The sequence below is a fragment of the Triticum aestivum genome, chromosome 7A, assembly GCF_018294505.1.
Source record: "Triticum aestivum cultivar Chinese Spring chromosome 7A, IWGSC CS RefSeq v2.1, whole genome shotgun sequence".
In the NCBI taxonomy this organism is placed as follows: Eukaryota; Viridiplantae; Streptophyta; class Magnoliopsida; order Poales; family Poaceae; genus Triticum; species Triticum aestivum.
In genome coordinates, this window is record NC_057812.1 from 65756164 (window position 1) to 65766440 (window position 10277).

The following is a 10277-nucleotide window of genomic DNA, read 5'->3' on the forward strand; positions in this document are numbered from 1 at the left end:
GGTGAGTCGATTGATCATCTCTTCAAGCAATGTTCTATTTTCAGGATGCTTTGGAATATTTTGAAATGTGCTTTCAACATGATGGATGTGCCTGATAACATTCAGGATTTGTTTGATAGTTGGATCAAAATTCTTAGTAAAACTGAGGAACATTTGATGATGGCTGGTGTTTCGCCATGTTTTGGACAATTTGGAAATTACTCCCTGCGTTTCTAAATATAAGTCTTTTTAGGGATTTCAATACAAACTACGTACGGATGTATATAGACATACTTTAGACTGTAGATTCACTCATTTTGCTCCGTATGTAGTCCCATATTGAAATCTTTAAAAACACTTATATTTAGGAACGGCGGGAATAAGGAATAGTGTTGTGTCTGATAAAAACAAGATAAATGATCCTTGTGTTTCAATTAATATGATTGCGAGGAGACTTACTCTCCGAATTGGGATTTCCTAGTGAAAATGCTTACCTCTAGATGTTTGGAAAAAAATGGATTGGGTGGATCCTATCTCTTCTACAATGGAGGTTCTTTTGTGTTAGAATTGATGATGAAAATGCCCTTTGTTTACAGGAGGGAAACAAGGGGACCCTCTGTCACCCATGCTTTTCAACCTGGTAGCTAATGTGTTTTCACGAGTGCTTATCAAAGTTGTTATAGCTAATATTATTTTTGGGATTATTCCCCATATTATCCATGGTAGGTTAATCAGTTTGCAATCACGAGATGGTCTACGGACCTGAATATAAATTTTGTTACCTTTGTTCTTCTTTGTAGTGTCATGATAGTTGATTAACAGATCAGAAGCCTGAAAAAATAGAGTTGAAATGCATGATTGCTTTTTCACGGATACACTAGATGTGTATCTTTGAATTGATAAAAGGGAAGAATATACTGATGCAATCCTCAGGCAATGTACATAGAGAGGCGTGACGCACCGAGGATGCAAAGTGAGCAGGAAGAAGGGTGTGCTTGGACCCGGAGGGGTACAAATGAACGGTTCAAGTACAATCAATTGCACAATTTACTCTTCATCTGTATCCAAATATAAGATATTTTTACAATTGAATTTAAACTGCAAAAACATCATACCGATGGAGTAGTTTTTAATGGAGGATATGAAATGTGTACCACATTTTGCGACCCTGAGCAAATGTGTGCATATCTATTTATTTGGTAAGAGCATCTACAGCCGGACTTTACAAATCCGGCCTCTCAAACGCCTGCGGATGCGCCCGGGCGCGTCCGCGGGCATTGACCAGGCACGTTTCAAATTAGCCACTTTGCATCCGTCTCTCATATTTCATCCCCTAAATCCATACAAAGCATGCAAAAGAATGCTACATTGCTACATCTACGTACTACCCTAGCTACTCTTCATCGTCGGAGATGTCCACGACGACAGTGCCGGGCGCCGGCTGGACGGCCTGGTAGGAGGGTTCCGGCTCATCCTCCTCCTGCTCGACCTCATCCATGTAGGCGAACATCTTCGCGCCTAATCCGGATCCGTTCAAGGAGCTTGAGCCAGTGCTCCGGCGTTAGAAATGGCTCGCTCCTCACCCGGCGGCAGGGGGCATGGCTACCAGGCGGACAGATGGAGTGGAAAGTTGCGGCGGCGGCGGACATGAGGAGAAAAATATGGATGGTTGATAGGGTTTCGGTGCCGCCGGTCGACTTAAATAGCCGGGCAATGCACTACACGCCCCTCCGAGGCTGCGCCACGTGGCACCGGTCCGGCGGAGAAGATGAATTTTGGACCGCCGGGTTTAAGGGCGTTTCGCATGGGACCCCTTCGTCAGTCCGAGTAGAAGCCGAAAGCTTGCTACTCGATGGATCGATCGACGACCATCGCGTGGCCGGACCTGGACTCCCAACCAGAACTTGACGCACCGACACGCTGGTCTGTACACGTATGCATACCCGTACGACGCATGCACACCAACCGCCAGTAGGCCGATGCGACGCCGCACCGGCCCGGCGATGATGCTCGCGTACCACGGCGGCGCACGTCACTGTTCCAGTTACTTGCCAAGTAACCGCACGTGTAGCGGCTTCGCCATCCACACGCACGCACGGCCGGCGCACCGACGAACGGGAGGATACGTCAAGGGAGGGAGGGGAGGGGAGCGCCCGCCATTGCGTCGGCCAGCGAGCCAACGGCACCGGACAGCCAGCCAAGCCAGGCCCCGCCTCCCGCGCGCGCGCTGCACCCCGGCCCCGCCGCACCCACCGCCCCAACGGCACGCTCCAGAGCGCGCCTCCCTAGTCCCTACTCGGCGGGAATGCGACGCGGTGCACATGCGCTATTTATACCTCGCGCCACGCCGTGCCACTTCCATCACTAGCAACCTGCACTTCCCTCTCGTCTCCCACACTCACGCTCACACTCCCGGCTCACACTCAGCCAAACCGGCGGGCAGAGAAAGTTGGCAATGGCGCCACGGGCTGCCACCGTCCTGCTCTGCACCGCGCTAATCTGCCTCTCGGCGACGCACTCCCTCGCGCAGGCGCCCGCCCCGGCCGGCAACGCCCCGCCCAAGTCGCCCAACGCGACGCCGGCCCCCGCGGCGGCCGCGGCCACGCCCACTGCCTCCCCCGCCCCGCCCGCCGCCGACGCGTCCGCGCCACCCACTACCACCCCGTCTGCACCCGCGCCCAAGTCTTCCCAGGCCACCCCCGCGCCGACCACCACTCCCGCCACACCGGCGCCGGTGAAGGCCCCGGCCGCTCCCGCGCCGACCAACACTCCCGCCACACAGGCGCCGGTCAAGGCCCCGGCCGCCCCCGCGCCGACCAACACTCCCGCCACGCAGGCTCCGGTCAAGGCCCCGGCCACTCCCGCGCCGACCGCCACTCCCACTCCCACCACGCCGGCACCAGTGAAGGCCCCAGCCACCCCCGCGCCGACCGCCACTCCCACCACGCCGGCGCCAGTCAAGGCCCCGGCTACTCCAGCGCCGACCACCACTCCCACAACACAGGCACCGGTGAAGGCCCCGGCCGCTCCCGCGCCGACCACCACCCCCGCCGCACCAGCGCCGGTCCTCAAGGCACCCGCCACCCCGGCTCCCGCTGCCGCGCCGCCCACCACTCCAGTAGCCACCACCGCGCCGGTCAAGGCCCCAGCCACCCCTGCGCCCGCGGCCGCGCCGATCACCGCTCCAGTCACTCCCGCCCCCGTCACTGCCCCCGCCGCGGCTCCTCCCACTCCCAAGCCCAAGGCCAAAGCCCCCGCGGCCGCACCACCCGCCAAGGCCACCGCCCCCGCTCCAGCAGCGCTCCCTCCCACCGTCGAGGCACCCGCAGCCGCCGCGCCAACACTCATCCCCGAGGTGCCTTCCGCCGCGCCAGCCCCATTGACCAAGCCCACCGACGCCCCCGCGCCGGCGCCGTCCAAGAAGAAGCGCTCGTCCAAGAAGAAGACGAAGGCGCCCGCGCCCGCCCCGGTCGCCGCGGCCCCCGTGAAAGCCAAGGCCGTGGCGCCTACCACCGCCGAGGCCGCCGCGGCTCCCGGGCCCAGCGGCGACTCCACCGCCGCCGACACCGCGGTACGTGCATGCATCTTATCAGTGATCACTGGATTTGGGGCCCAATATAATCCATGCACACTCCATGAAGCAAATTTACGAGGCTGCCACCCGGACGGCATGGCCATGGCGGCCAGTGTGTCGGCGCGCATGCACTGTTGGGTCAGCCCGGCACGCACGTGCTCCCGACTGGCTAATTAACTCGCCTGACATTATTAGCTGGGGCATTAACTTGCCTGACATGAGAATCAAATCAAATCACACCGTTGACGCCAGCATGGAGGACCGTCCACGCTGCGCGCGTGGACCATGCACACTATTGTTTACTTCATCGTCGGCGCGCATTTTGCAACCAAACTACTTAACGTGTGCAATGTGTCGATGGTTGTCTTGCAGAGTGCCCCGGCGAGGAGCACCGGGATGGCGGCCGCCGTGATCGTGGCGGCGCTCGGCGCGGCGGCGATGCTCACCTAGACCGACGGTCCCCGTCGATCGGGCCGTGATGATGCGCGCGTCGGCCATGTCACCCTTTTTCTCTTTTCGTTTTGTGTATGTAATTATTTACGAGGGGTGATGTGTTTGGGTCCTTTTCTTTCCTGCGTGCAGTAGAGCTCACATTGTCGGGATTCTTTTCCTTTGCTTTGTGTTGAGAGAGACGGGAGAGAGGTCAGAGTGTCACGGATGATATGTACGAGAGACAGACGAGAGGGAGAGGGGACGCTGCCTGTGTATTATTGTTAATTTTATTCACATTTATAACGTATTTATATCACAGTTACCATTACGTTTTCATCGTTGTCATTGTTACAGTTGTTGTTGGTACCTTGACATGACTGTGAAGCAGAAACATTCTTTTGGTTTTGGTTTTCGGTTTTTCATCTTTTGCCTGTTGTTATTGGGGAAGAAAGGGAAAGCTGGGTTGATGCCTTTTGCCATGGTTAGACACGGCCGACCATCAACTAACCACAAGGTTACAATCTGAAAACTTATGCAAATAGTATTTTAATTAAATGAAAATTAACGGGGTTGATTTTCTGAAAGTAAGTTTGCAGTGATTAGTGACACTGCCCGTCCATAAATTACTCAACAGCTAGCTAACTGTCTGTGTCAGCTTACCAGACCACAATCACCGTACCGCCGAAATGGGGCTGTCACGGCAACAAACTATTCCAATCGTTTTCATTGTCTGCATGCCATCGGCGTGATAACGAATTCTTACCGCGCGGACGGTGACGGTCGACGATTCTCCTTATTGGCGCTTGTTTCAGATTCGTCACGGCATCTCCAACGCCGCCGGGCTTGGTTCGGTCCGCTTAGTGGTCTGAACATGTTTTTCTTCACAAACCGGAGACCAATTAAGCGATTTTAAGGCTGTCAGGATCACTGCCGCTCCCGCTTCTGACTATCCTGACCAACCCAAAAAACCCTTCCTTATCCACATGCGCTTCTTGCTCGGCGTCAGTTGCCCGCATTCATGCCCCTGTAGAGCGTCCGCTGCACATTGATGCTGGCCCAGAGCGGCTACGATCTCTCACTGGCGCTGGCATTGAAGCGGTGCGCTGACCGAGAGAGCGCCGCCTGATGTAGACACAGACCTAGGATAGGGTAATAGGCCTGACCTATACGCCCCACCTAAAGTCTTGTCCTAAAAACCAAGGAGTTCAAGAGTCAGAAGCAGTGGACCAACAAAGGTGTCGAAGCGAAGTCCACTCGACCTATCAATCACTCGAAGACCTCTCTTACTCAGGTCACTCGACCACCAAACCACTCGGCATATCAGAAGACCTAAAGCCACTCTGCGCAACAACGGTCAAGCATTCATTCGCATACTTAATGCTCATTTGTAGCACCTTAATACAGGCGTTACCTGTAACGCCTCCTCTTAATGTATATTGAACCCTGTGTAACGAAGGGAAGTTGGGGTCCTGGCGTACTCTATATAAGCCACTCCCTCCTCTGGGACAAGGGTTCGCACCCCCTGTAACTCACACATGTATAATCCAGTCGACCGCCTCCGGGCTCCGAGACGTAGGGCTGTTACTTCCTCCGAGAAAGGCCTGAACTCATAAACCTTGTGTGTACAACTCCTCCATAGTTAAGATCTTGCCTCTCCATTCCTACCCCCATATTCTACTGTCAGACTTAGAACCACGACAGTTGGCGCCCACCTTGGGGCGGGTGTCCTAGCGACTTGTTGGAGAAGTTGCGATTTTTCCGATCCCCTTCATCATGGTTTCAGGCGGAGTTTTGGTGGAGGGCCGCGAGATCCATCTCGGCGCGCTCATGTTCATCGCCGACGACTCCGCTTGGCTTCAGGAGGCTCCGCTCGACGTCGACACGCTCCCTGTCCGTGGGGCAACGCACTTTCGCGCTTGCGTCCGCGGCGTCCTCTTGCGGCAGCCGTCGACCCAGTATCGGTCGGCTCATGTGTCGTCCTCCCTCCCTGTTTCCCGCCGGCACAAGCGCTCCGGTCGGTCGAGACTTCAGCGGTGGGCGAGACACGCGGTGGCTCGCCAGTCAGCACCCCCCAAGTCACGGCGATCGAGCCCGACGAATCTCTCTACGGCCTGTTCGACTGGCTCCGCAGAGACTGCATCCGAGTGCGACAGCAGTGATCCAGCGGTAGAGGTTCTGATGGTCTATGAACCACGCAGTCCTCCCGGCTTTCCCCACACCGACAGAGGCGACGGCGGAGGCGGTCCGTCGCATACCCATGAAGAGTATCTCCCCGAGCCCCTTACTTCGCTGCAGAGAGAAGAACTTCACCGCCGGAACATGGATGCACTGCACACTCCTATCGTTGGAGAAACCCACGAGGCCCGTGCCTTAGAGGACGCGCGCTTGGCCAACTTGGCTGAGCGCACTCGACTGGAGAACCTCCAGCGAGCACTCGACGAGCATGCGTGACAACGGATTCCAACATCCAGTCGACGTCAGTTCTTTCCGCCACCGACTCAGGTATATCGAACTCCGATTCAGAATTTAGCAGCTGCAGCCCGTATAGCAGAGTCGATTCAGCCTTCTCAGTCAGAGGCTGGCAGAGGCTTGTTGTAGATCAGAGCATTACTCCGGGCGGCAGGAGATCAGAATTCAGCTATGTCACAGTCGCGAAATAGGATCCACAGCAGATATATCGCTGCAGATATAGTCCAGTCGACCCACAACCCAAGATCGCCCCCGAGGCGTGAGGGACGTGTCGACCGGCGTGATCAGAACAGGAACCGTGAGCAGTATGATCACCGACTCGATCGAGATAATCGACGTCGAGTACCCACCCCTCCCCCAAGGAGTGGATCGTACGTGCCTCGACAGCAGGATGGCAGATGCCCTCACAGTGTTGGGCGAAGGATTCCAGTCGACCCCAGGGAGCCAGGCTTTGATGCGAGATCCATTCTCGTTCAGGGTTTGGTCGACAGGAACAGAGCCCACCAAGAAGGTCGAGACAGAGATGTACCCACCAGCAGCAGAGTACATGTCTCAGGACCAGAGTGCTTCAGTAGAGCCATCAGAGCCGCGGTGATTCCTCCCAACTTCAGGTTAGCGACTGGAGTCAGTAAGTTCACTAGTGAGTCCAAGCCTGATACTTGGCTTGAGGACTACCGAGTGGCTGTTCAGATTGGCGGCGGTAACGATGAAGTGGCAATGAAACACCTGCCTCTTATGTTGGAAGGCTCGGCCAGAGCATGGCTGAATTAGTTAGCGCCCAGCAGCATTTACACTTGGGAAGATCTTCCCCAAGTGTTTGTTAGAACATTTGAAGGAACTTGCAAGCGACCAGCAGGGTTGACAGAGCTACAATCTTGCGTGCAGAAACTGAATGAAACTTTGAGGGCCTACATCCAGAGATGGATTACATTGCATCACACAGTAGAGAACATATCTGATCACCAAGCAGTCTGTGCCTTCAAGGAAGGCGTCAAGTACAGAGAACTAAACCTGAAATTCGGTCGAACCGGAGACATGTCTCTGAGTCGAATGATGGAGATTGCCACCAAGTATGCCAATGGTGAAGAAGAGGATCGGCTCCAGAGTGGCAAGCACAACACAGCCGCCCATGAAACCGGAGGAGGGAACTCCAGTCGGAAGCAGAAGCGGAAAGCCGAGCCAGCTGCTCCTGGAGAAGCCTTGGCCGTGACTCAAGGAAAGTTCAAGGGGAAGCCCAAAGGGCCTTGGTGTTGGGGAACATAGTAATTTCAAAAAAATTCCTACGCACACGCAAGATCATGGTGATGCATAGCAACGAGAGGGGAGAGTGTTGTCCACGTACCCTCGTAGACCGAAAGCGGAAGCGTTATAACAATGCGGTTGATGTAGTCGTACGTCTTCACGGCCCGACCGATCAAGCACCGAAACTACGGCACCTCCGAGTTCTAGCACACGTTCAACTCGATGACAATCCCCGGACTTCGATCCAGCAAAGTGTCGGGGAAGAGTTTCGTCAGCACGACGGCGTGGTGATGATCTTGATGTTCTACCATCGCAGGGCTTCGCCTAAGCACCGCTACAATATTATCGAGGATTATGGTGGAGGGGGGCACCACACACGGCTAAGAGATCTCAAGGGTCAATTGTTGTGTCTATGGGGTGCCCCCTGCCCCCGTATATAAAGGAGCAAGGGGGGAGAGGCGGCCAAGGGGAGGAGGCGCGCCCAAGGGGGGCAATCCTACTCCAAGTAGGATTCCTCCCTCTTTCCTAGTCCAAGTAGGAGAGGGGAAGGAAGGGAAGGAGAAGGAGAAGGAAGGAGAGGGAGGAAAAGGAGGAAAGGGGGGCCGGTCCCCTAGTCCAATTCGGTTTGGGCTAGGAGGGCCGCGCGCCCTGCCTCCTCTCTTCCACCACTTGGCCCATGAGGCCCATTACTTCTTCCTCGTATTCCCGTAACTCCCCGGTACCCCCGAAAATACCCGAATCACTCAAAACCTTTCCGATGTCCGAATATAGTCGTCCAATATATCGATCTTTACGTCTCGACCATTTCAAGACTCCTCGTCATGTCCCCGATCTCATCCGGGACTCCGAACTCCTTCGGTACATCAAAACTCATAAACTCATAATATTACTGTCATCGAAACCTTAAACGTGCAGACCCTACGGGTTCGAGAACAATATGACCGGGACACATCTCCGGTCAATAACCAATAGCGGAACCTGGATGCTCATATTGGCTCCTACATATTCTACGAAGATCTTTATCGGTCAGACCACATAACAACATACGTTGTTCGCTTTGTCATCGGTATGTTACTTGCCCGAGATTCGATTGTCGGTATCTCAATACCTAGTTCAATCTCGTTACCAGCAAGTCTCTTTACTCGTTCCGTAATACATCATCTCATAACTAACTCATTAGTTGCAATGCTAGCAAGGCTTTTGTGATATGCATTACCGAGAGGGCCCAGAGATATCTCTCCGACAATCGGAGTGACAAATCCTAATCTTGAAATACGCCAACCCAACATGTACCTTTGGAGACACCTGTAGAGCTCCTTTATAATCACCCAGTTACGTTGTGACGTTTGGTAGCACACAAAGTGTTCCTCCGGCAAAAGGGAGTTGCATAATCTCATAGTCATAGGAACATGTATAAGTCATGAAGAAAGCAATAGCAACATACTAAACGATCGGGTGCTAAGCTAATGGAATGGGTCATGTCAATCACATCATTCTCCTAATGATGTGATCCCATTAATCAAATAACAACTCTTTGTCTATGGTTAGGAAACATAACCATCTTTGATTAACGAGTTAGTCAAGTAGAGGCATACTAGTGACACTTTGTTTGTCTATGTATTCACACATGTATTATGTTTCCGGTTAATACAATTCTAGCATGAATAATAAACATTTATCATGAAATAAGGAAATAAATAATAACTTTATTATTGCCTCTAGGGCATATTTCCTTCAGTCTCCCACTTGCACTAGAGTCAATAATCTAGTTCACATTGCCATGTGATTTAACACCAATAGTTCACATCATCATGTGATTAACACCCATAGTTCACATCGTTATGTGACCAAAACTCAAAGGGTTTACTAGAGTCAATAATCTAGTTCACATTGCTATGTGATTAACACCCAAAGAGTACTAAGGTGTGATCATGTTTTTCCTGTGAGAGAAGTTTAGTCAAGGGTCTGCCATATTCAGATCCGTATGTATTTTGCAAATTTCCATGTCAACAATGCTCTGCATGGAGCTACTATAGCTAATTGCTCCCACTTTCAATATGTATCCAGATTGAGACTTAGAGTCATCTAGATTAGTGTCAAAATTTGCATCGACGTAACCCTTTACGACGAACCTTTTGTCATGTCAATAATCGAGAAACATATCCTTATTCCACTAAGGATAATTTTGACCGCTGTCCAGTGATCTACTCCTAGATCACTATTGTACTCCCTTGCCAAAATCAGTGTAGGGTATACAATAGATCTGGTACACAGCATGGCATACTTTATAGAACCTATGGCCAAGGCATAGGGAATGACTTTCATTCTCTTTCTATCTTCTACCGTGGCCAAGGCATAGGCAAGAACTCTTTCTTTGACTGTTCCATTTTGAACTACTTCAAAATCTTGTCAAGGTATGTACTCATTGAAAAAACTTATCAAGCGTCTTGATCTATCTCTATAGATCTTGATGCTCAATATGTAAGCAGCTTCACCGAGGTCTTTCTTTGAAAAAACTCCTGTCAAACACTCCTTTGTGCTTTGCAGAATAATTCTACATTATTTTCGATCAACAATATGT

At 52.7% G+C, this 10277-nt stretch overlaps 1 protein-coding gene across 1 annotated transcript; it reads left to right on the top strand.

The window, feature by feature from the left end:
* The first annotated feature begins 2325 nt into the window (after nucleotides 1–2325).
* Nucleotides 2326–4319, top strand: LOC123154202 (extensin). The gene is made up of 2 exons (XM_044572981.1): nucleotides 2326–3550; nucleotides 3926–4319. The coding sequence occupies exons 1-2, from the start codon at nucleotides 2435–2437 to the stop codon at nucleotides 4001–4003; spliced, it is 1194 nt and encodes a 397-aa protein (XP_044428916.1). The 5' UTR covers nucleotides 2326–2434; the 3' UTR covers nucleotides 4004–4319.
* The last annotated feature ends 5958 nt before the right edge of the window (nucleotides 4320–10277 follow it).

What these genes read in the sequence shown, in the direction of transcription:
- LOC123154202 (XM_044572981.1), top strand. Translation starts at nt 2,435, where the DNA reads ATGGCGCCACGGGCTGCCACCGTCCTGCTCTGCACCGCGCTAATCTGC. An exon ending in CCACCGCCGCCGACACCGCG is followed by an intron (nt 3,551 to 3,925) that starts GTACGTGCATGC and finishes GTTGTCTTGCAG; the next exon opens with AGTGCCCCGGCGAGGAGCAC.